The 27162-nt window shown below is 41.3% G+C and overlaps 1 protein-coding gene across 1 annotated transcript in view; it reads right to left on the bottom strand.

The window, feature by feature from the left end:
• LOC132834399 (dynein axonemal heavy chain 8-like) overlaps positions 1-27162 on the bottom strand; it is a 1143262-nt gene that overhangs the window by 892475 nt on the left and 223625 nt on the right. The window contains exons 13-14 of the mRNA XM_060853284.1: positions 21779-21855; positions 8536-8635 (exon numbers count right to left, since the gene is read on the bottom strand). Coding sequence (XP_060709267.1) covers positions 8536-8635; positions 21779-21855 — 177 coding nt within the window. The remainder of the gene's footprint in view (positions 1-8535; positions 8636-21778; positions 21856-27162) is intronic.

The raw sequence follows: 27162 nt of genomic DNA, 5'->3' as shown, positions 1-27162 counted from the left end.
AGAGATCGGGCACTAACTCAATAACCAGCATCTGCCTAGGCTGTGCACTCTCCTGTAGCTCCTCAACTTCGAGTTTCCTTTACTTCTTTCATTAATGCTACTGGCTTAGCCTCTTTTACCACATCTTTTCCCACAGTGTCTTTCTTGAACATCCAGCACTGTGACTTACATGTCCCACCTTATAACAGTGGAAAGACCTGAGGCCTTTCCCTTCCATTTTACTCGCTTGAGCTTTTTTTTCACCCCTGGGAAACTATTACCAGTGTGCTCTACTCTTTGTTTTGTCATGAAGGTTCTCCCCTCCTCCCAATTACTATACCTCATGGGATGAAATTCCTGCTGGCACCAATGCATATTCATCTGCCATCTCTGTCATTCTTCTCACTTCTTGAACTTCCTGTTCATCCACATGAATTATTATCATTTCTGGAAGTGAGTTTTTAAACTCTTCTAGCAGAATAATCTTCCTGAGAGCCTCAAAGGTCTTGTCTTAATTTTTAAGACCCGCATCCAGCTATCAAATTTACTATGTTTAATTCTTTTGAACTTAACGTAAGTCTGACCTGGTTCCTTCTTTATATTTCTGAACCACTGTCAACACGCTTCTGGTACCAATTCATAAGCACTCAATTTAGCCTTTTTGACATCTACAAAATCTCTTGACCCCTCATCTGACAGGAGAAAGTGAGGACTGCAGATGCTGGAGATCAGAGCTGAAAAATGTGTTGCTGGGAAAGCGCAGCAGGTCAGGCAGCATCCAAGGAGCAGGAGAATCGACGTTTCGGGCATAAGCCCTTCTTCAGGAAGAAGGGCTTATGCCCGAAACGTCGATTCTCCTGCTCCTTGGATGCTGCCTGACCTGCTGTGCTTTTCCAGCAACACATTTTTCAGCTCTGATCTGACAGCACATCTCAGTAGCTCTGTCAACCAGCTTAGTCTGAACCAGCATTATCCACAACTTTTCTGACCGCTCCATCTGTCAAGCCAATTTTTCAAATAAAACAAAGAAGGCTTTGACATCTTTCTCATCAAAATATGGAAATATTTTAACATATTTGTATACAACACTACCTTCTCTCATTTCCATCCTGTGAACTTGAACTTCCTAACTAATTCGCAATCTCTGAAACAATTCTCTCTCTTTCTTATTGCTCAGCTAAGAACTTTCTCTCCCTTTCTTTCACCTCTCTCTCTTCTAACATGGCTGTTATTTCCCTTTCTTTCTCTTCTAACTCCATTTGCCTCAATTGCAATTTACGTTTTTCTAACTTATCTGTTTCTCTGACACACCTAAGTGCTTGACTAACTATTAAATTTCAGCTTTCTTTTTGTCCCCAGTTAAACCCAATTCTAACCTGTTTGCTCATTCTAAAAGTATGCTCTTCCACTGTCTTTCTAAACATTCTTGGCAAATTTGGGAAACATCTTCAGACCCCAGAACCTCTTTAGCAATCTTAAGAGCCATTTTTCTCACTTTTAATTTAACCAACCACAAGTAACAGAAATTAAACAATATATTTTTATCAACGTTTTATTTAAAGATGCAGGATATGAATCGGCAAGTGTTTAAATCTGCTGAGACCTTTTGTACCCCAAATCTGTTCAAATCTGTCCAAAATCTCAGACTGAATCTGTCTCGACTTGTCCAAATCTATCCAAACCCCAGACCCGAGCCTCCAGACTATTACAATATGGCAGTGAACCCCTCTGTTAATTAAGCCAGACACCCAGAAAAGCTGACCTTAAGACCATAAGACATAGGAGTGGAAGTAAGGCCATTCGGCCCATCAGGTCCACTCCGCCATTCAATCATGGCTGATGGGCATTTCAACTGCAAATGTGTTGCTGGTCAAAGCACAGCAGGCCAGGCAGCATCTCAGGAATAGAGAATTCGATGTTTCGAGCATAAGCTTATTCCTGATGAAGGGCTTATGCTCGAAACGTCGAATTCTCTATTCCTGAGATGCTGCCTGGCCTGCTGTGCTTTGACCAGCAACACATTTGCAGCTGTGATCTCCAGCATCTGCAGACCTCATTTTTTACTTGATGGGCATTTCAACTCCACTTACCAGCATTCTCCCCTTAGCCCTTAATTCCTCGAGACAACAAGAATCTATCGATCTCTGCCTTGAAGACATTTAGCGTCCTGGCTTCTACTGCACTCTGCGGCAATGAATTCCACAGGCCCACCACTCTCTGGCTGAAGAAATGTCTCCGCATTTCTGTTCTGAATTTACCCCCTCTAATTTGAAGGCTGTGCCCACGGGTCCTAGTCTCCTCGCCTAACGAAAACAATTTTTTAGCGTCCACCCTTTCCAAGCCATGTATTACCTTGTTAGTTTCTATTAAGTCTCCCCTCAATCTTCTAAACTCCAATGAATACAATCCCAGGATCCCCTCAGCCGTTCGTCGTATGTTAGACCTACCATTCCAGGGATCATCCGTGTGAATCTCCGCTGGACACGTTCCAGTGCCAATATGTCCTTCCTGAGGTGTGGGGACCAAAACTGGACACAGTATCCAAATGGGCCTAACCAAAGCTTTATAAAGTCTCAGTAGCACAACGATGCTTTCATATTCCAACCTTCTTGAGATAAGTGACAACATTGCATTTGCTTTCTTAATCACGGACTCCAGCTGCATGTTTACCTTTAGAAAATCCTCGACTTGCACTCCCAGATCCCTTTGTACTTTGGCTTTACGAATTTTCTCACCGTTCAGAAAGTAGTCTATGCTTTTATTTTTTTTTGCCAAAGTGCAAGACCTCGCATTTGCTCACGTTGAATTCCATCAGCCATTTCCTGGACCACTCTCTCAAACTGTCTAGATCCTTCTGTAACCTCCCCACTTCCTCAGTACTACCTGCCTGTCCACCTAACTTCGTATCATCTGCACACACAACGTTTTGCCCAACAAGTCCACACCGACCCACCGAAGCACAACCCACCCATACCCCTACATTTACCCCTTACCTAACACTACGGGCAATTTAGCATGGCCAATTCACCTGACCCGCACACCTTTGGATTGTGGGAGGAAACCGGAGCACCCAGAGAAAACCCACGCAGACACGGGGAGAATGTGCAAACTCCACACAGTCAGTCGCCTGATTCGGGAATTGAACCCAGGTCTCAGGCGCTGTGAGGCAGCAGTGCTAACCACTGTGCCACCGTGCTGCCCACAACAGGTTCCACCTTTGCCCTGCACAGGAAAATGTTGGAGAGATTATCAAGGTGTGGGGAGGGATGGAGGTGAGTGGGTTAGGGTACACACCTGTGTAAAACTCCAGGGAAAGTGTGGGGACAGAGAGAGGCGAGCAGATAATCATTTGGAGACAGTGCCTGCTTAATCACTATAAACAAAAGATGCGATCACTGTTAGAACCACATCTTTGATGTAATGTTTCCATTGGGAGCTTGAGATCTCCTTCGGATAATCAATTTTCGGATAATTGGTATTCGGATAATCGAGGTTCCTCTGTATCTGGTTTCAAGGAAATGTGACCTGCATTTCAAGGTTTCTTTGTTCAGCAACAGTCCTCAGAACCTTACCATTAAGTGTATAAGTGCTGCTCTGATTTGCTTTTCCAAAAATGCAGACCTCATATTTATCTAAATTAAACTCCAACTATCACTGCTAAGCCCATTGGTCCATCTGATAAAGATCCCATTGTACTCTGAGGTAACCTTCTTTGCTGTCCACTATGCCTCCAATTTTGGTGTCATCTGCAAACTTACTTACTTTTCCTCCTATGTTCACTCCAAATCATTTATATAAATGCTGAAAAATAGTGGATCCTTGTGGCACACCACTGGTCACAGGCCTCCAGTCTGAAATGCAAACCTCCACATCCACCGTCTGTCTTCTATCTTTGAACCAGTTCTATATCCAAATGGCTAGCTATCCCTGTATTTCATGAGATCTAATCTTGCTAACCAGTCTCCCACGAGAAACCTTGCTGAATGCTTTACTGAAGTCCATATAGATCATGTCTACCACTTTGTCCTCATCAACACTCTTTGTTACTTCTTCAAAAACTCAATCAAATTTGGGAGATATGATTTCCCATACACAAAGCCATGCTGACTGTCTCTAATCAGCCCCTGCCTGTCCAAATACATGTAAATTCTGTCTCTCAGGATTCCCTCCAACAACTTTCACACCGCCGATGTCAGGGGCTCACTGGTCTATAGTTCCCTGACTTTTCCTTACCGCCTTTCTTAAATAGCGGCACCACATTAGCCACCCTCCAATGTTCCAGCACCTCACCTGTGACTATCGATGATACAAATATCCTTTTTTAAAATTTTTTACATGTATTATGTGTAAATAGTCCAGTTTATTCTATTTTATCTTAATTTCTTTTGCATATTAAACTTCAGTTTAGAGCCAGGACAGGTGTCAGATCTCGCAGTGGGAGAACACTTTGGTGACAGTGATCACAGCCGCCTAACATTTAACATAGCCTTAGAGAGGGAAAGGAGCAGTTACCGAGGGAAAATATTTAATTGGAAAAAAGGAAATTATGATGCTATCAGACAGGAAGTACAGACTAGGAGCAATTGTTCCACAGAAAAGGCACAGCAGACACGTGGAGACTGTTGAAGGAGCAGTTGTTGCAAGTGATGCACGCATTTATTCCTCTGAGACAGGTAAGAAGGGGTAAGATTAAGGAACCTTGAATGACGAGAACAGAGGAACTTCTTGTCAAAAGGAAGAAGGCAGCTTACGTAAGGTGGAGGAAGCAAGGATCTATCACAGCTCTAGAGGATTACAGGCTTTGTAGAAAGGAGCACAGAAATGGACTGAGGAGAGCCAGGAGGGGGCACGAAAAAGGCTTGGCAAACAGGATTAGGGAGAACCCAAAGGCATTTTACTCATATGTGAGGTATAAGAGAATGATCAGGGAGAAGGTAGGGACGATCAGGGATAGCATAGAGAACTTGTGTGTGGAGCATGAGCAAATAGGGAAAGCCCTAAATGAGTATTTTGCTTCAGTTTTTTCTAAGGAAAGGGACCTTTTTGTGAATAAAAACTTTGAGGAGCTGGGATACAGGCTTGATCAGATCAAGATTGATGAAGTTGGAAATTTTAGAAAACATTAAAATTGATAAGTCCCCAGAGCCAGACTAGATTTATCCTAGGCTGCTCCAGGAAGCGAGAAAGGAGGTTGCTAAGCCACTGGCAAAGATTTTTGCCTCTTCACTCTCCACAGGAGAACGAGGAGGCATTTGATAAGGTTCCCCATGGTAGACTCATTCATAAAGTCAGGAAGTTGTAATCGGAAAAATAGTATGGGCTTCTCAGAAAGACACTACAATTATCGGAGTTTTACATCTTCACACTGATTGGACGAATTTGCAAAGATAGCACAGGAGACAAGTTCATAGAGAATCACAATCGTTGTTGCACAGAAGAAGGACACCATTCTGCTCATTGTGCCTGAATTATCTTCCAAATGAATAATGCACTTAGTGCCAATCTCCCATCTTCTCTCATAACCCTGCATATGCTTTCTTTTCAAATAACAGTGCAATCATTTTCTGAGTATTTTGAACATGCTTCCAACACAATCTCAGTAAGTACAAGACACTGGTAAGGCCAGTTCTAGTCAATGCATTATAGGAAGGATGTGGAAGCTTTGGAAAGGTTTCAGAGGAAATTAACGGATGTTCCTGGAAGGAAGGACTTACAAAAAAAGGCTGAGGGAACTGAGGCTGTTTTCTTTGGAGAGAAGAAGGTTGAGAGGTGACTTAATCAAGACATATAAGATAATCAGAGGGTTAGATAGGGTAGACAGTGAAAGCCTTTATCCTCGGGTGGTGAAGGCTAACATGAGGAGTGAAAGATTTAGGACAGATATTAGGGGTAGTTTCTTTACTCAGAGAGTAATAGGGACTTGGAATGGCCTGCCTGCAACAGTAGTAGACTTGTTGATGTTAAGGGCATTTAAATGGGCATTGGACATACATATGGATAATAATGGAATGGTATAGGTTAGATGGGCATCAGGTTAATTTCACAGGTCGGCGCAACATCGAGGACCGCAGGGTCTGTACTGCGCTGTAACGTTCCACGTACATTCGAGATCTTAAGCACTTGCTGTATGAAAAGATTTTTCCTCAAAATGTAGACAAAAAAACCTAAAGGAACTATAGATGCTGGAAATCTGAAATAAAACAGAAATTGCTGGAAAATCCCAGCAGGTTTGGCAGCATATGTGGAGAGAAATTAGAGTTAATGTTTTGAGTCCAGTGGTCTTTCTTCAAAACAATTCGAGAGTGTGCATATGGTGATGCATGGCATTGAGATGTCGATCTCAGGATGCAGCAAGAACAGCTCTGAGGAATGTTGAATATTAAGGAGATACCTGTGTTCCTGCGTAGATTCAAAACATGAAGGATGAAACCTGAGTTGGAATCCATGTGGGGTGAGTCTGAGCCAGAGGCAGTCAGTGAGGAATGCTATATGGCAGTGGAAGTGAGGTTTTGCAAATATCTAGTCAAACACCATGAGTGACAGCAAAGTTAATATTGGTGAACAACAAAAAGAAAAAAAGATTTGAATGAAAATTCTGTTGGAGAGATGAGCAGAACTTCTTCAAGGTGCACATACCAGGAAGATATGTGACAGTGAGTTAAACTCTCGAAAAAAAAACTTCCATGTACACAGGACACAGACAGATTCACACCTATTGTTTAAAAAACTGAGCTAATTTGAGAATGTAATTTGAAAGAAATTCTGGGATTTACAGATCAAAGAACATAAACCAGCATATCCCATTATAAGAGATGAAAGTTTTAATTTAAGATTGCTTATTGCATCATATCTCCATGACACTGGACTCCTTTAGCTATAAGTTCTGTGAGCATGATCTTAATCTTGACAGCCACCTGATGAAGGAGCAGCGCTCCAAAAGCTAGCGCTTCCAAATAAAACTGTTGGACAAAAACCTGATGTTGTGTGATTTTTAACTTTGACCATCCCAGTCCAACACCGGCACCTCCAAGTCATGGATACAGAGATAGAAGGCTCTAGCCAAATTTGCGGATGACACAAAAATAGGCGGGATGCTAAATTGCAGTGAGGAAATAAGAACCTTACAAATGGACACAGATAGGTTAGGAGAGTGGGCCAAAATGTGATAGATGGAATTTAATGTGAGTACATGTGAGGTCATGCATTTGAGTGGAATAAATGGGAAGGCCACCTATAATCTAAATGGGGAGAGACTTGGTGCTCCGGGGCAGAGGGATCTGGGTGTCCTTATTCATGAGTCACAGGAAACTAGCAGGAGAAAGTGAGGACTGTAGATGCTGGAGATCAGAGCTGAAAATGTGTTGCTGGAAAAGCGCAGCAGGTCAGGCAGCATCCAAGGAGCAGGAGAATCAACATTTCGGGCATGAGCCTTCTTCAGGAAAGGAAACTAGCATGCAGGTACAGCAGACAATAAAGAAAGGGAATGGAATGTTGGCTTTTATAGTGAAAGGATTAAAGTATAAAGGTAAGGAAGTATTGTTGCAACTAAACAAGGTATTGGTGAGACCTGGAGTATTGTACACAGTTTTGGTCCCCTTATTTGAGAAAAGATGTAGTGGCACTGGAGACAGTTCAGAGGAAGTTCACTAGATTGATCCCAGGGATGAAGGGTTTTTTGCATGAAAAGAGATTGAACAGTTTATGCCTATACTCTTTGTAATTTAGAAGAATGAGAGGAGATCAAATTGAGATATGCAAAGATTTTAAAAGGTATGGATAAAATAGACGATGAGCAGATGCTTCCTCTTGTGGGGCATTCTATGACAGGAGGTCATAGTCTTTGGATAAGGAGTAGCAAATTTCAGACAGAGTTGAGGAGAAACTACTTCTTCCAAAGGGTTGCGAACCTGTGAAATTTGCTACTCCAAAGTCTGGTGGATGCTGGGACAGTAAGTAAGTTTAAGGAGGACATAGATAGATTTTTAATTGGTAATCGGTTGAGGGGATATGGGAGGAAGGCAGGAAAATGGGGTTGAAGAGCATATCAGCCATGATCAAATGGCAGAGCAGACTCGATGGGCCGAACGGCTTAATTCAGCTCCAAATCTTCTGAACTTATAAAATAACTTTGGATTTTCAATCATTTTATATGTCTTAATCTTTTTGATGTCCTAATTTCCTCTTTAAGCTCCTCCTTACACATTCTATGTTCTTTTAGGGCTTCTGCTCTTTTGAGCCCTCAGGACTTGGGAGAAGCCAATATTTTAATTTCTACCCAATCCTGCATATCCATCAATAGTCAGTGTTCACTGAATTTGTGACAGCTAGTATAGTTTTGAAGTTGTGAGAGCTAATATGGTCTCGATCGTCAAATTGTCTAATTCCTTACAGTAATGACTACATTGAAAAATAAATATTTTTGTGCTTTTTTTGTCTATACTTCCTGCTGAATCATGACTGACTAGAATTTTCAAGTTGCACATATGACTTCATTAATAAAGAATTACAAATGTAATTGTGCACATCAGAAAGTCTTATTAAAGTAACTATTCTTACCTTTTGTATAGCCATTAACTCTCCAAAATAGTGTTGAAGAATACGTTCAACTGTCATTTCAATTTCTGACTCAAGAGATCGTATATTCAATTTCTGAAATCTAAAGTTTAGCACATATAAACTGCTATCCAACAGAAATCATGAAAATCAGATATTACAATTGTATAATAAATTGAAAAAATGTTTGATATTAAGATAACAGCCCAGAAATAAGTATTTAAAATCAAAGTCACAATGCTAGCACAGGGAAGAATGATGCACATTAAAATTTGCAATAATATTTATCATTTTTTGAACAAATTTTCAATCTCTAACCCTTATTTAACTAATGCTGCAGGCAGACACGTGTAACAGGATTGTGGCTGAAGACTTTGTGTTATTGTTGTGGTGACTCACTCTACTGGGTGAGAATATAATATGCATAATATTAAAATGCTTCAGAATAATTACTCTTCCATTCCTACAAATATATTTTGAAGATGTCCACTAATTTGTGAGTCACCTAACAGACAGCCAGGAGTTTATGGAAATTATGTTTGAATGATCTCAGCAAGATCCTCACATAGTTTTATCAGCAAAACAGCAAAAGACAAACACAGTGTTCAAGTTATTTGCAAACCTGACAATTTTTGGTCTCCTACAACCATTGGAAAAAGTATCCAAAAAACATTTCACCTTCAGACAATTAGATCATCAAGATACCTGAGACATAATGTGTTCCAAAAACAAAAAAAAAGTCTCTAGAATTCAGATTTCCCACTTTCTGAGATTACTTTGCCTTATGTTCAGTTATCTTTACATGTTCATTGTATGTCTCAGTATGACCAATTGGCTTAAATGATGTCTGAGTACCATTGGCAAGTTTGTTCACGAACCCAAATTTCTCTTGAGATGATAATAGTGAATTATTCAACATCTGCAGTGCATTTTGTATGTGTCTGTCCACAGTGCTGTTAGGAAGGCAATTTCAAATATTTGACGCTACAGTCAAAGAACAGCAAAGTGGTACCGAGTGAGGATGGTGCGTGATTTAGATGGACATATGTAGTCAGAGATTATCCTACAAATTTATTGACCTCCCCTTTCCAGGTATTAAGGATTAATTGAAAATGTGTTGCTGGAAAAGCGCAGCAGGTCAGGCAGCATCCAAGGAGCAGGAGAATCGACGTTTCGGTCATGAGCCCTTCTTCAGGAATTCCTGAAGAAGGGCTCATGCCTGAAACGTCGATTCTCCTGCTCCTTGGATGCTGCCTGACCTGCTGCGCTTTTCCAGCAACACATTTTCAGCTCTAATCTCCAGCATCTGCAGTCCTCACTTTCTCCTCCGTTAAGGTTTACTTGTTTATATAGTACTACCAAAGAAAACATATTGTTGCAGTGCATCTTGCATGTTAAACAGACTGTAGCCCTTGTGGGGCACCAGTGTTGGTGAAGGGAATGATAATTAGATGATGACTGGAATGCTGATTAAGTGAACTGGTTTGTCCTAGATGGTGTAGTTTTAGCATTTCCAGTGTATTGTTGGGTAGCAACATCCAGGCAGGTGCAGAGTATTCTATCATGGAATCTTAATTACCATTGAGGAAAATAAATTTAGTTGTTTGAGGTCAGACATCTCAGCTCCAGAACATCTCTGCAAGAAATCCACAGAGTAATGTCCAAAGCCCAAACATCTTCAACTGCTTTATCAATAAGCTTATCATTCCATCATAATATCGGAAGGAGGTATGTTCACTGAAAATTGCGCAATGTTCAGCATCATTCACAAATCCTCAGATGCTGAACCAGTCCATTTCCAAATGCAACACAATCTAGACAATATCCAGTTTGGGCAGATAAATGGCAAGTAAAAACTTTGTCACACATATGCCAGGCAGTGACCAGCTCCAAGGAGACAGAATCTAACTATTGCTCCTTCACATTCAATGATGTTCCCACTGAAACTTCCACTATAAATAAAATACACGTGTAACTATAAGAGAAAGGAGCAGAATGAGACCATTCAGCTGATTCAGTCTGTCTGCCATTCAATCATGGCTGACACTGTGCCGTTTGGTCAGAGACACTTGTACGAATGGAAACATCTCTACATCCACTCTAGCCAGGCCTCTCAGTACTCTGTAAGTTTCAATCAGATACCCCTCATTCTCTTAAATTCCATCCATATGACAACCACCTGATGAAGAAGCAGCACTCTGAAAGCTAGTGCTTCCAATTAAACGTGTCAGACTATAACCTGGTGTTGTGTGATTTTTAACTCCTTAGGACAAGCTTTTCATCCTCAGGTTCATTCTTGCAAACCTCCTCACCAGCACATCCTTCTGTATATTTGGGGCTTAAAATCATTCGCAATATTTCAAATACAGCTTGCCCAGAGCCTCATACAGTTCAGCAGTACATGGTTGTTTTTTTATTATAGCTGACTTGAAATGAATCCTAACATTGTATTTGCCTCCTAACAACATGTTAACTAAACCTGCATTTAAAGAATCCTGCACCAGGACTCTCAAATCCCTTTGTGCACCTGATTTCCAAAGCCTTTCCCCATATAGGAAAGAATGGAGGCTGAGAGGGCCAGGTTCCCAGGAATAATAATAAACGACAACCTGTCTTGGACTTCCTACGTAGATACAATGGTCAAGAAGGCACAACAATGCCTCTTCTTTCTCAGGCAGCTTAGAAAATTCTGCATGTCCATGAAGACCATTATCAATTTTTACTGATGCAGCATAGAAAGAATACTGCTCTGCTCAGGACCGTAAGAATCTACAGAACATTGTGAGCACAACCCAGACCATCACGGAAGCCAACCTCCAATTCATGGACTCTATTTACACTTCTCATTGCCATGGAAAGGCTGTCAATACAAAGACTCTTCCCACCCAGTAATGTTCTCCTACAACCTCTTCAATTAGCAGGAGATACAGAAGCTTGCATACATGCACCAATGGGTTCAAGAACAGCTTCTTCCCTGCTGTTATTAGACGGATGAATGGACTCTCTAACTTCAAATAATGTTGATCTTGCTTTGGACACAACCTATGCATTATAACCTGAATGCACTATATGCTGCACTCTAAGCACCCTATGGTCGATATGTTCTTGGTTGCTATGATCCACCTATACTGCTCACAAGATACAGCTTATCACTGTACTTAGGTACATGTAACCATAATAAATCAAACAAAATCAAATCAAATTAAATCAAAGTGCATAACCTTCCTGAAGAAGGGCTTATGCCCGAAACATCGATTCTCCTGCTCCTTGGATGCTGCCTGACATGCTGCGCTTTTTCACATTTTCAGCTCTGATCTCCAGCATCTGCAGTCCTCACTTTTTCCTGCATAACCTCACAGCCAAGGATTGCCACTGATCAGGAATTGCAAAAGACTAGCCTTATAAATATTGTGACAACAAAAGTAAATCAGATGTCAAAAACACTGTACTGAGTGACCTTCTGATTCCCCAAAGTCTATCCACCATTCATACGGCAGTCAGGAGTGAGATGGGTACTCCCTACTTGCCTAGGTGATCACTGCCTGCTTGGGGTGATGAACTAGAGTCAGAGCTTTGAAAACTACTAGATATCAGGAAAAGAAAGAATTCCATGGACACTGCATTTAGGAAGTAGTCACACCCTTAGGTTAACTATCTTGAATATGGTCAGTAGTCAGGGACAGGAGGTGTGACAATGGGCAAGGGGATCCAGGGGGTAATGTTGCAGGAGCCTCAGTGCTTGTCCTTGACCCTGTATGGCTGACAGCAGGGACAGTAGAGAAAATGGGCAAATTGATTATAGAAATGTGGTACAGGGAACCATTCAAGAGGAGAGAGAAAAAAGAAATGTAGTTATACTCCAGGATAATATAGTCAGGGGATCAGACACTGTTTTCTGCAGCCAGGATTGACAGCATTCTGTTGCCTCCCTGGTTTCTGAATTCATTCAGGATATCTCATTTGGCCTGCAGAGGAACTTGGAATGGGAGGGGTAACACCTAATTGTCATGGTTCACATTAGTATCACCAATATAAATAGAACAAGGAAATATGGAACACGATAGGAGCTCAATTAAAAAGCAGAACCATCAGGGCAGTAATCTCTGGATTACTACCTGAGCCACAAGCTCATTGCCACAGGGCCACAACGATTGAAGAAGAAATGCATGGCTCAAAGATTGGTGTAGGAGAAATGGAGCCAAACTTGTGGGATATTGGCACAGTACTAAGAAAAGAGAATGATGTCCCGGTGGGAATGGCTCCACCTGAATCTGTTGGAACCAGAATCATAGAGCAGTACAGTACAGAAACAGATTCTTGGGTTGAACTCGTCCCTGCCAACCAGATATCTTAATTTAATTTTGTCACACTTGCTAACACTTGTCCCATATCCCTCTCAACCCTTCCTATTCATATACCCATCCAGATGTGTCTTAAATGGTATAATTGTACCAGCCTCCACCACTTCCTCTGGCAGCTCATTCCATACACACACCATCCTCTGTGTGAAAAAATTGTCCATTTAAATCTTTCACCTCTCACCTTAAACCTGTACTGTCTGGTTTTACATTCTCCTACCCTTGGCTACTCACCATTTCCATGCCCTTCATGATTGATAAACCCCAGTAAGGTCACATCTCCGTTTCCAACTCTTCAGGGAAAATAACCCCAACCTACTCATTTGTTTCTATAGCTCAAACCCTCCAACCTTGGCAACATCCTTGTAAATCCTTTCTGAACTCTTTCAAGTTCCTGGCGAATCACATAATTAGAGCTGTAGATTGAGATTTAAACTGAATAGTGGATGGTTTGGTGAGACGTGTCAGTTGCATGGAAAAACAGAAAATCCTAGTTAAAGGGGAATTCGGAATACAGGCTAGTAATACATGAAGCATTTAGAATAAAATTAATGAGTTAACAGCCCAAAAGAGACAAAGGGGCATGATTTCCTGGTGACTACTGTAATATGGTTGCTGGGAGACCAGGTTTGGAAATTGAATATCCAAATATATTCAGTATTCTGGAAGGATAAGCAGGAAGGAAAATATGGTGATGAAACATTGTTAGTAAAGCAAGATCAGTGTTATAGTGAGAAATTATATCAGAACTGGAGATCAAGACATATAATCAGTCTGGATAGGTATTAGAACTAGTAAGGGAAAGAAGCCCCTAGTGGGAGTAATCTACAGACCCCCAACAGTAGGGCACAGTAAACCAGGAAATACTGGGGACTTGGAGGAAAGGTACAGCAATAATACTGGTTGATTTTGATAAGCCGATGGACTAGATTAATCAAATTGGCAAGGGTAATTTTGAGGGAGAGTTCATTGAATGTATGAGAAACTGTATTTTGGAGTAATATGTTGTGGAATAAACCAAGGCACAGGCTATTCTGAAATTGGCACTGTTTAATGAGGTGTGATTAATTAATTACCTGAGAGGAAAGGATCTTCCACTCCACTGTTAAATGAGGTGGAGTGATCATAGCATGCTAGAATTTCAAATTCAGTTGGCGAGCGAGAAACTGGAATCCCACACTGGTTTTCTGGAGTTAAATAAAGGCCCTTTGTTTAAACAAATTACCTTTGAGGACAGACCTGAACCTGGTGGGCTGGTTGGAAAGCGTATAAGGTAGGACAGTTGATGAGCAGTAGCAGATGTTTAAAGAGATGTTCAATTGCTTCCACCAAAAGTATATTCCAGAAAGAAAGAAGAAAATCTAAGGGTGGAGAAAGCAACTATGGTTAAGCAATAAAGTTAAAGATAACATAAAAACAAAAACTAAGGCATGCCATATTGTAAAGGCAAGTTGCATTTTGGAAGATTGGGAAATTTTTAAAGATCAACAAAGATTTACTAAATAATTTATAAATAGAGTGAAGATAAATTATGAAAGAAAACTAGCAAAAGAAATAAAAACAGACAGCAAAGCCTTTTGTGGATATATAAAAGGAAGGACATAAATAAAGTGGATGTTTGTCACTTCGAGGATGTGATGGGGAGTTAATAATGGGAACAGAAATGGCATAGTCACAAAACCAATATTTTGCTTCAGTTTTCAGAGCAGAAGGCACTAGTCCCATCCCCAACAGTATTAGGTGATGCAGAGTTTATAAACAGGGAAGAAATTAGAACAATCGTCATCACTCTGGAAAAATTACTGAGCAAACTTGGGGCTGAATAGTTGACATCTTAGAGTCTTAAAGGAAGTGGCAGCAGGAGAAATGGATTCATCAGTTACAACAATTCAAACTTTCTTTCATATTAGGTAAGAAATTTCAGAAGTTGTCTGGGGCAGATATTTGCAGGTAAAGGAACAACTGGAAAGTGGAAAGCTTTCAAAAATGAGATAACAAGAGTCCCAAGATATTGTGTTCCTGTGAGGACGAAGGGCAAGACTGGTAGATGCAGGGACTGCTGGAAATCTAGAGAAATTGAGGTTCTGGTAATGAAGAAGGAAGCATATGTCAGGTATATAGAGCAGAGATCGAATGAATCCCTAGTAGAGTATAAGAGCAGTAGGCGAAAGTGAGGACTGCAGATGCTGGAGATCAGAGTCTAGATTAGAGTGGTGCTGGAAAAGCACCTGCTCCTCAGCTGCTGCCTGACATGCTGTGTTTTTCCTGCACCACTCTAATCTAGACTTAGGGCAGTAGGTGTATACGTAAGAGGGAAATCAGCAGGGCAAGAATAAGATACCTTTGGCAAATAAGGTTAAGGAGAATCCAACGGGATTCTACAAATACATTAAGGATAAAAGAGTAATAGGGAGAGAATAGGGCCCCTTAAATTTCAGCAAGGACACCTATCTATGGAACCGCAGGACTTGGGTGAGATACCAAATAAATATTTTGCATTGGTGTTTACTATGGAGAAAGATACAGGAGCCACAGGACTTCAGGAAATAAACAGCAATTCTAGAAAAGTATCAATATTACAGAGGAGGAGTGCTGGATGCCTTAAAATGTATTAAGGTGGATAAATCCCTGGGATCTGATCGAGTGTACCCGAGAACAAGTGGGAAGCTAAGGAAGTGATTGTAGGGCCCCTTGCTGAGATATTTGTACCATTGATAGCCATGGGTGAGGTGCAAGGAGACTGGAGGTTGGCTAAAGTGGTGCCATTAAGAAAGGGGATAAGGAAAATCTGGGATATATAGACCAGTGAGCCTGACATCAGTAGTGGGCAAGTTGTTTGAGGGGATTCTGAGGGACATGATTCACATGCATTTAGAAAGGCAAGGACTGATTAGGGATAGTCAACATGGCTTTGTGATTAGGAAATCATGTCTTACAAACTTGCTCGAGCCTTTTGAAGAAGTGACAAAGAGGATTTATGAAGGCAGAGTGGTGGACACTGTCAAAATGGACTTTGGTCAGGTATTCAACAAGGTTCTACATGGTAGACTGGTTAACAAGGCTATCTCACGTGGAATACAGAGAGAACTAGGCATTTGGATACAAAACTGGCTTGAAGGTAGGAGACAGAGGGTGATGATGGTTGCTTTCTGGACTACAGGCCTGTGACCAGTAGTGTGCCTCAAGGGTCAGTTCTGGGTCCACTGTATTTTGTCATTTATATAAAAGAGTGAAGTATGATTATAGGAGGAATGGTTAGTAAGTTTACAGATGACACCATAATTGGTTGTGTAGTGGTAAGCCAAGAAGGTTACCTCAGAGCAATCCTGATCAGATAGGCCGTTGGACTGAAAAGTGGCAGATAGAGTTTAATCTAGATAAACATGAGGTGCTATAATTTGGTAGGGCAAATCAAGGTAGGGCAGATACATTTAATGGAGAGCGTTGCTGAACAAAGAGATGTTGGAATGCAGATTCAACATTCCTTGAAGATGATGGTGCAGGTAGACAGTCTAGTGAAGAAACCATTTGATACGCTTGCCTTTATTATTCAGTGCATTGTGTATAGGAGTTAGGAGGTCAGCTGTACAAGATTATTGCATTCAATTCAGTTCTCGCCACTATAGAAAAGATGTTGTGAAACTTGACAGGGTTCAGACAAGATTTACAAGGATGTTGCCAGGACTGGAGGGTTTGAGCTATAGAGGGAGGCTGAATAGACTGGGGCTACTTTCCCTGGAGTGTCAGAGGTTGAAGGGTGACCTTATAGAGGTTGATAAAATCATGACAACATGGTTAGGGTGAATAGTCAAGTTCTTTTCCCCAGGGTTGGGGAATCCAACACTAGAGAACATAGGTTGAAAGTGTGAGGTGAAAGATTTAAAGGGGATATGAGGAGCAACTTTTTCATGCAGAGGTGGAATGAGTTGCCAGAGAAAATGGTGGCGGCTGGTACAATTACAACATTTGAAAGGCATGTGGATGAGTATATGAATAGAAAGTGTTTAGTGGATAAGAGGCCAATTGCTGGCAAATGGGACTAGATTAATTTCGGATAGATTGGATTAAAGGGTCTGTTTCCATCCTGTACATCTCTATAACTCTAAAATGATAGTAGGATGCCTTTGTTCAGAAAATGAAAAATCACACAACACCAGGTTATAGTCCAACAGATTTAATTGGAAGCACACTTGCTTTTGGAGCGCCACTCTTTCATCAGGTGGTTGCTAGTGTGCTTCCAGTTAAAACTGTTGGACTATAACCTGGCATTTTGTGATTTTTACATTGTACACCAGTCCAACATTGGCATCTCCAAATTATTCAGAAAGGATGGGGCAGAAAGTTAGAAACTACAAACCAATATGTTTAACTCGTGTCATTATAAGAATCTATTATTAAGGAAATAATTAAACATTTAAAAGACATCTGGATGAGTATATGAATATGAAGGATTTAGAGGAATATGGCTGAAAATGTGTTGCTGGAAAAGCGCAGCAGGTCAGGAAGCATCCAAGGAACAGGAAATTCGACGTTTCGGGCATAAGCTCTTCATCAGACCTCACTTTTTCCTTAGAGGAATATGGGCCAAGTGCTGGTAAATGCGACCAGATTAGGTTGGGACATCTGGTCGGCACTGGACGAGTTGGAACGAAGGGTTTGTTTCCATGCTGTACATCTCTATGACTCTAATAACAGGCCTTTACAAAGTCAAAATACAATCCATCAGAGGAGAAAGTGAGGACTGCAGATGCTGGAGATCAGAGCTGAAAATGTGTTGCTGGAAAAGCGCAGCAGGTCAGGCAGCATCCAAGGAATAGGAGATTCAACGTTTCGGGCATAAGCCCTTCTTCCATCAGAGTCAGCACAGTTTTATGAATCATGTTTGACTAACTTGTTAGATATCTTTGAAGATCAAACAAACAATACATATAATGTAATGGGAATCCTGTAGGTGTGATACATCTGGACATTTGATAAGATGCTGCACAAAAGGTTAATGCACAAGATAACATCACATGAGGTTACAGTTAATTTAGTTGCTTGGACAGAGGATTGGCTATGTAATGGAAAGCAGAAAGAAGGGATATATGGATTTTTATCTGGTTGGCAGGATGTAACCAGTGGGATGCCACAGGGTTTGGTTCTCAGGTGTCAACTATTTATGACTTATATTCATGACTTGAATGCAGGGATAGAAATTATTTCGACCAAATTTGCAGAAGACACTAAAATAGATGGAAGAGTAAGCTGCAATGAAGAAATAAAAGGAAAATTACAAATAGATATGGAGAGGTTCGATGAATGGTCAAACATTTGGTGGATGACATTTAACATGGATAAATATGATTTCAACAATTCTGGTCAAAGAAATAAAAATCAATTTATTATCTAAATAGAGAGAAACTTCCGACTTCTTTGGTTCAGAAGGATCTGTGCATGAACCACAGAAAACTAGGACACAGGGACAGAAGTTAATAGAAAAGACAAGTGGAATTTGGGCAATTATTTCTAAAGGAATAGAATAAAAATAGAGAAGTGTTGCTGCAACTGTACAAGGCATTACTGAGAAGTCACCTTAAGTACTGTCACAAGTTTGGTCCCTGTACTTAAGGAGGAATGAAGTTGGTTTGGATGTAATTCAGAGGAGGTTTAATTGCTTATTCCAGAGATGAGAGGGTTGTCTTATGAAAAGCAGTTGAACAGTTTAGACCTGTCCTCTCTGGAATTTAGTTGAACAAGAGGTGATCTAATTGAGCCACATAAGTTGCTAAAGGGGATTGACAAATTAGACATAGTAAGTATGTTTCCTCATGTGAGGCAATTTAGAATGAGCAACTATAGTTTGAAAAGGTGTGGCAGATTTAAAACAGAGTTGGATATTAATTCTCGCAAAAGGTTGTGACTACTAATTCAGGATTCTGAGACACTGAGTAACTTTAAGAAGGAGATAGGCGAAAGTGAGGACTGCAGATGCTGGAGATTAGAGTCAAGATTAGATTGATGTGAGGATCAGGAAAAGCGATGTTTCGGGCAGGAGCCCTTCATCAGATTTTCCTGCTCCTCGGATGCTGCCTGACCTACTGTGCATTTCCAGCAGCACTCTAATCTTAAGAAGTAGATGGATATTTTTGATTAGTAGTAGGTTGAAGGGTTATGAACAGCAGGCAAGAAAGTGAAATTCAGGTCAAGATGAGATCTGCCATGATGGCATCAAATGGCAGCCCAGGCTCGAAGGGCTGAATTATCTACTCCATCTCCTACTTATTAATTTCTTTTCCAAATATGTTATATCCAAGAAAATTTAACATCCAATCTTGCCCTTCCCTGAGCTAGATATCTGTTATCACAGTAACATTAAAATTCCACATGGCAATCTGAGCCTGTAAATCCCAAATCACTGTGCATTCGTATACATCGCGGATTCAAACTTCATTCTTTTCTTCCTCCCTCTGACGTCACCCACAAACTTGTAATTGTCTATTCCACAGCCAAATGCATTTCTGATTATTTTGTCAAGTTTGGATTTCTTCTCCATGATTCTCCTTTGGACTCTACACCCCAACCTTGATAAATTAAAAGTCTTCCCAATAAATAGAGCAAATCAAGCTGCAAGGATCTTAGTCCCAGCTTTGTTCAGGTGCAATCAAAAGGGCTTATATAGAATTCATAGATGGTTCTGAACATTATGCAATAATCAGCAAACACCCCCATATTCAACCTCATGATGGTGGAAAAGTCATTATTACAGCTGAAGATGGTTGAATCATAGACACTACCCTGAGGACTCCTGCCGAGATGCCCGAGGTGATGTCAGAATCAATCTTGAGAAACAGATAAACTCACTTAGAAAGGAATGGAATAGCCAGAAACAGTCAGCATGGCTTTGTAAAGGGAAAGCTATGCCTTGCAAATGTGATTGAATTCTTTGAGAAAGTGACAAGGAGGATCAATGAGGGTTGCATAATGGATGTTGTCTCCATGGATTTAGTTTAATAAGGCAGTTGACAAGGTCCCACATGACAGACTGGTCAAAAAAGTAAAAGGCTATGGATACATGGTAATGTATCAAATTCAACTGAAGTTGGCATAATAACAGGAAACAAATGGTTGAAGGCTGTCTTTGAGAATGGAAAGCTGTTTCAAGTGGTGTTCTGCAGGGTTCAATGTTGCTACCCCAGCTATTCATTTTATACGTTAGCAATTTGGACTTGAATATGGGGGCACAATTGGGAAATTTGCAGACAATACAAAAAATTGTCATGTAGTGGATTGTGTAGATGCTATCTGTAGGCTCTAAAATGATACGGATGGGTTCTTGGACTGGACAGAAAAATGGCAGCTGGAGTTCAGCTCTGATGAATTTGAGGTGATGCTTTTAAGGAGGTAAAACAGCAAATGGAATACACAATAAACAGGAATATACTGAGAGGAGTAGATGAAGAGAGAGATCTTCGTGTGCACATGCACAAGTCTCTTAAGGTAGCAGTACAGGTAGATGATGTTGTGAAGTAGGAATATGGAATGTTCTCCTTCAGTGTCAGAGGTATACGATACAAAAGTAGGAATATAATGATGAAATTGTACAAAATTCTGGTGAGGCCATAACTGGAGTATCGTGTGCAGTCCAGGTTACCACATCACAGGAAGGAAGAATTACACTGGAGAAATGCAGAGATGACTTCCGAGAATGCTGCTACAAGAAGAGATTGGAGAGGATGGGTTGTTTTCCTTGGAACAGAGAAGGTTCAGATGCAACATGATTGCGGGGCAACGTGATTGAGGTATACAAAATTGTGAGGGGTAGAGATATAGGGAAAGGGGGTACCTGTTTCCCTTGCCAGACAGTTAAAAAACCAAGGGTCATAGATTCAAGCTAAGTGGCAGAAGGATTATAGGGGATGTGAAGAAAAACCTTTTTTTTATGCAGAAGGTGGTAACAGTCTGGAATTTGCTGCCTTAGTTAGTGGTGGAGGCGGAGATCCCAAACTCTTTCAAAAATCACTTGGATCTGCAGGTGCTGTAAGCTGCAGGGCAATGGGCTGCAAGCAGGAAGATTGGATTAGAAAGGGCATCTGGGTGGCTTTGGGCAGAATGGCCCCTTCCTGCTACATAATTTCCATGGTTCGTTGGGTCTATTGATGTTGTACAGGAAGATGAATTTCATATTATCAGCAAAGGGAGAGGTTAAAAATACTTCTAATCCAAAAACCTAAAAAAAAATGGGGGAGGTGATGGTCTAGTGCTACGTTCATGGTCTGTTTATCCAAAGTGATGTTCTGGGGATCTGGGTTCAAATCTTGATATGGCAGATAATGCAATTTGAAATCGACCAAAATCTGGAATTAAGAATCTAATTAAGAATCCATTGTAGATTATTGGGAAAAGTCCATCTGGTTTACTAATGTCCTTGATGGAAGGAAACTGACATTCTTACCTGATATGGTCTTCATGTGACCCCAGAACCATAGCAATGTGGTTGATGCTTAATTGCCCTTTGAGCATTCAGGATGGGCAATATATGCTGGCCCAGCCAGTGACACCCCCAACCCATGAAAGAAAGAAAAACCTCAAAAAACCTTTATGACAAGTACCCAAAGCTCCATATCGTATTCCAACTAGTGAAGCAAACATAGTCTTATGTCTCCAGTTATAAAACTCAAAAAGATGAAGTTAGCTTTACACTCTGACTTTTCAAACTGAAATAATACCCTGAATCAGAGACAAAAATGGAACGAGGGACATAAAAGGTACTTCCTTCATGAAAATATAACTAAAAATACGATGACTCTTTTCATCCTTAATTCAAGCAGTTCATTTGAAAATATAAAGCTAATCATTTCCAGAACTTAAATGTTTGAGCATTTTTAAACATTAGCCTGACAACTTACCTCTGCAGAAGTTGTAAAGCATGCCGTGAAGAAATGATTTTAGCAAAACAGCTACTCATGAAGTCATCAAGCAAATTCTGAAATATATAATCAAGATTGAGTTAAAATGATTTCCAAGATTATTCCCTAAACGTTTTTGACAAAAAAAGTGAGAGGTGTGAAATTTATGGGATGCAATGACTTTGTGCTATTATCATCAGATAATCAATTTGGAAACTCAGCTATGTCCTGGGGGTAAAAAAATGAGGTCTGCAGATGCTGGAGATCACAGTTGAAAATGTGTTGCTGGTTAAAGCACAGCAGGTTAGGCAGCATCCAAGGAATAGGAAATTTGACGTTTCGGGCGTAAGCCCTTCCTGATGAAGGGCTTATGCCCGAAGCGTCGAATTTTCTATTCCTTGGATGCTGCCTAACCTGCTGTGCTTTAACCAGCAACACATTTTCAACTATGTCCTGGGGGCCTGGGTTTGAATCCTGCCGTATCAGACAGTGGAATTTGAATTCAATAAATATCTGGAATTAGAAATCCAAAGATGACCATGAAACCAGTGCTGAAAGTCGGGGGAAAATAATCTATCTGATTCACAAATGCCCTTCAGGGAAGGAAATGTGGTACCCTTACCTGGTCTGTTAACATATGACTCCACACCCACAGCAACGTGGTTGATTATTGACTGCCCTCTGAAATACCTATTACAAGCCACTCAATTAGGACATAAAATGGTGCAACACAGTACAAGCCTTTTGGCACTTAATGATTTGCTGGCCTTTTATCCTTCTCTAACCTACATACCACTCATTGTACTAACTTCCATATGCCTATCCAAGAGTCACTTAAATATCCCAAATGTATCTGACTCTATTACCATTGCTGGCAGTGCATTTCATGCATCCACCACTCTCTGAGTAAAGAACCTACCTCTGACATCTCCACTAAACCTTCCTCAAATTACTTTAAAATTATGCCCCCTCATAATAGGCATTTCCGCCATGGGACAAACATCATTTCCTGGTTAGTTATTTAATAGCCCATCATTGATCATCATTGGATATGACAGGTCTCCAGAGTTCTGTTCTGCTGCATTGCTTGCAGAATATGTTAGCTCCTTCTATAATTTGCTGATTAAATTGCATTTAGCATTTGGCTTCTTCAGGTTGGCACCTCATTTTCAAGTATATTAAATTCTGCTCCTGGCATACATTCCTGTACTCGCATTTGAACCACAGTTCACTCCTCTGATTGGTGATGGCAGATTGAATGATATATCAGGCCCTGTGGTCACAGATTGCACTTGTGTAGAATTCTTTTGTTACTCATGACCCATGGTATTTCTTTGAGGTCAGTTATGGCCTCTTTAATCTATTCCATTGAGCATGGCGGTAGCATGAGACTACATAAGGGATGGTTTCCTCATGTTTGGATGGGATTTTGTCTAATAATTAAGTTCTAGACTTTGTCGCACTCTCAAGGGTTTTGAGGCAGTCACCTGATCAATACAATCATTGATAGAGACATCTGCAATGGATAGTCTGGTGAGCATAAAATTAAGTACATTTTTCCCTTGACACCTGCCACAGGGCCATTCTGACAGATATGCCCTTCAGGACCTGACCAGTAGCAGTGCTATAAAATCACTTTAGGTGATGGATATAGAAGCTCCTTGGTCGTAGCATATTCGGTGCCCTCTCTATGCTCAATGCTTCTTCAAAGAGGTGTTCTACATGGAGGAGCACAGATTGATTAGCTGAGGGAGGTGGTAATTAATAAGCTTCCCTACCCTTGCTTGACCTGTCACGGGTTATATAGCATGGTGAGGAATTCCTAGCCCACTCTCTGATGAATAAATACAACTGTACTGAAAGCATTTTTGGGTCAATCCTGCCAGTGGGTCAGGATCTATTGAGGAATATTGGAGGAGTCTGTGGCATTGACAGGTTGTTGTTTGTTTAGTCTATAGGGACAGCTCTTCCAATTCTGACACAATTCCCAAGGGCCGTATCTTTTGATGGAAGAGTTTCCTGCTTGTGGAGTCATCGAGTCATATATCACAGCAATAGAGCCTTTGGTCCAACTAGTCCATGCCAACATAATCCCAAACTAAACTGGTCCCACCTGTCTGCTCTTAGCCCACATTTCTCCAAACGTTTTCTATTTATGCATCTATCTAAATATCTTTAAAAAACATTGTAACTGTACCAGCATCCACTACTGCCTCAGGAAGTTCATTCCACATAGGAATTATCCGCTGTGTGAAACATTTGCCTCTCATGTCTTTTTTAAATCTCTCTCTCTCACCTTAAAATTATGCCTCCAGTCTCAAAATGCCCCATCCCAGGGAAAATACAACTACCATTAACTCTATCTTTCCCTCTCATTATGTTATACACTTCTACCAAACTTTCCGTAGCTGGCAACATTCCAGTAAATCTCTTCTGAACTCTCTCCAGCTTAATAATATCCTTCCTATAATTGGGTGACGAGAAACTGGACACAGTATTCTAGGAGAGGCCTCACCTCAATGTCCTGTACAATCTCAACATGACTTCCCAACCCTTCTACTCAACGAACTGAGCAATGAAGATGAGCATGCTAAACGCCTTTTCAATGACACTCTGCTTGTGAAGCAAACCTGCACCTGTACCCCTAAGTACCTCTGTTCTACAACACTACCCAAGGCCCGACCATTAATTGTATAAGCCCTTGTTTGTTGTACCAAAATGCAATACCTCACATTTATCTAGATTGGACTCTACCTGCCATTTTTCGGCCCATTGACCCATTTGACCAAGATCCATTTGTAATTGTAGAAAACCTTCTTCATTGTCTACTATGCCGCAAATTTTGGTGTCATCAACCAACTTACTAATCATGCCTTCTATATTCTCATCTCAATTATTTATACAACTGACAAATAAAATTAAGCAGTGATAATTGGTTGAGTATGAGAGTTTGTTTCCTTCCACTGAGGAGGAAGTCTTGAACTTCAGAGAGTTCTGGGACAATTTGATTGGCCAGAAGCATAGGATTTCCAGCAGCATCAGTAGCACATTGCCCATGACTGACACTAAAAACACTAAAACATTCTAAGTCCCAGAATCCAGGTTGACACAAATGGGTGTTGCCATTCAGCACAGGATAATTTGAGTAGAAGAGCTTTTATGATCAGGTATGTTTGGACGATGACATAGTGGGAATGGAGGTGAAACTTAGGAAAATGATTGGGAGTTGTGCTGGAAAGGCATTCCTAGGCTGAGGTCTGTGCAAGATGATTTTCTTGGCTCCTCCTGTTGAACTTTTGCCAACCTGAAAATGAAGGCCTGGTAAGGTATGACATTTACAAGCATTTGGACAGGAAAAAATTAGTGAGATATGGTAGAAGTGGGTACTGGAGGTTAGAGTCAAGATTAGAGTAGTGCTGTAATAGCAGAGCATCAGAGGAGCAGGAAAATCAATGTTTCTGGCAAAAGCCCTTCATCAGGAATGAGGTTGGGAGCCTCGGGGTTGAAGAGATAAATGGGAGGGGGTGGGGCTGAGGAGAAGGTAGCTAAGAATGCAAAGGTGGATGGAGCCGGGGGTGAAGGTGATAGGTTGGAGAGCAAGGTAGAGTGGATAGGTGGGAAGGAAGATTGACAGGTGGCACAGGTATAGGGATAGTGCTGAGCAGCAAGGTTGGAACTGGGATAAAGTGGGGAGAGGGGAAATGAGAAAACTGGTGAAGTCCACATTGATGCCATGGAGTTGAAGGGTCCTGAGGCAGAAGATGAGGCATTCTTCCACCAGGCATCGGGTGGGAAGGGAGTGGCAGGGGAGGAGGCCCAGGATCTGCATGTCTTTGGCAGAGTTGGAGGGAGAGTTGAAATGTTCGGCCATGGGGCGGTGGGGTTGATTGGTGCGGATGTCTCCAATGTAGAGGAGGCCACATCGGGAGCAACGGTACAATAAATGACATGTGTGGAAGTGCAGGTGAAACTTTGATGGATGTGGAAGGCTCCTTTGGGGACTTGGACGGAAGTGAGGTGGGGGGGAGGTGTGGGCACAGGTTTTGCAATTCCTGCGGTGGCGGAAGGTGCCCGAAGGGGAGGGTGGGTTGTTTGGGGGACATGAACTTGACCAGGTAGTTGCGGAGGGAATGGTCTTTGCGGAAAGCGGATAGGGGTGGGAGGGAACTATATTCCTGGTGGCGGCATCCTTTTGGAAGTAGCAAAAATGTTGGCAAATGATGCGATTGGTTGGTAGGGTGGGAGGTGAGGACTGGGTGGTTCTGTCCTTGTTGCGGTTGGAGGGGTGGGGTTCAAGGGTGGCGGTGCGAGATGTGGATGAGATGCGTTGGAGGGCATCTTCAACCACATGGGAGTTGCAGTCTTTAAAGAAGGAGGCCATCTGGTGTGTTCTGTGGTGGAATTGATCCCCTGGGAGCAGATGCAGCAGAGGCAGAAGAATTGGCAATACGGGATAGCATTTTTGCAGGAGATAGGATGGAGGGAGATGTAATCCAGGTAGCTGTGTGAATCGGTATGTTTGTAAAAAATGTCAGTGCTGAGCCGATCATCGTTGATGGAGATGGAGAGGTCCAGGAGGGATATGGGTCAAGTGCAGGCAAACGGGACTAGTTTAGTTTGGGAAACATTAGACATGGACAAGTTGAACCAAAGGGTCTGTGCTGTATGACTCTATGACTCTATCCAGGAAGTTAAAAATCACACAACACCTCCAGATTATAGTACAACAGGTTTATTTGGAGGGACTAGCTTTTGGAGTGCTGTTGAAGGAGCAACGCTCCAAAAACTCGTGCTTCCAAATACTATAGCCTGGACTATAGCCTGGTGTAGTGTGATTTTTTTTAACTTTGTACACCCCAGTCCAAACTGGCACTTCCAAATCATGTCAATCCAGGAAATGATCCTGAAGTGCTGATTGCTTATTCATTTAAGTGCCTCAATTGGGAAATGGTGGAATAACTCAAGAAAGGCATTGCTTATCTTAACGCAAACTTACAGTAGTGGGAGATGGTGGCAAGGCCATCCAGGAAATTTTTCAGGTTCACATCATTTATAAACACACTGAAAAGGGAGCATAAAGTATTGCCTCAAGTTTTACTGAACAGTATTTTACAGGGACACCTGGGAAGGGTTTGTTTCTGGTGCCCAGGTTCACAGAGTCATAGAGGTGCACAGCACAGAAACAGATCCTTTGGTCCAACTTGTCCATACCAACTAGATAACACAACCCAATCTAGTCCCATCTGTCAGCATCCGGCCCATATCCCTCCAAACCCTTCCTATTCATATACCCATCCAGATGCCTTTTAAATGTTGCAATTGTTCTAGCCTCCACCACTTCCTCTGGCAGCTCATTCCATACACATAAAACCCTATGTGAAAAC

Source organism: Hemiscyllium ocellatum, chromosome 3 (genome assembly GCF_020745735.1).
Source record: "Hemiscyllium ocellatum isolate sHemOce1 chromosome 3, sHemOce1.pat.X.cur, whole genome shotgun sequence".
NCBI classification, from domain to species: domain Eukaryota; kingdom Metazoa; phylum Chordata; class Chondrichthyes; order Orectolobiformes; family Hemiscylliidae; genus Hemiscyllium; species Hemiscyllium ocellatum.
The sequence above is the reverse complement of the archived record's forward strand: the minus strand, read 5'-3'. Positions and strand labels throughout refer to the sequence as shown.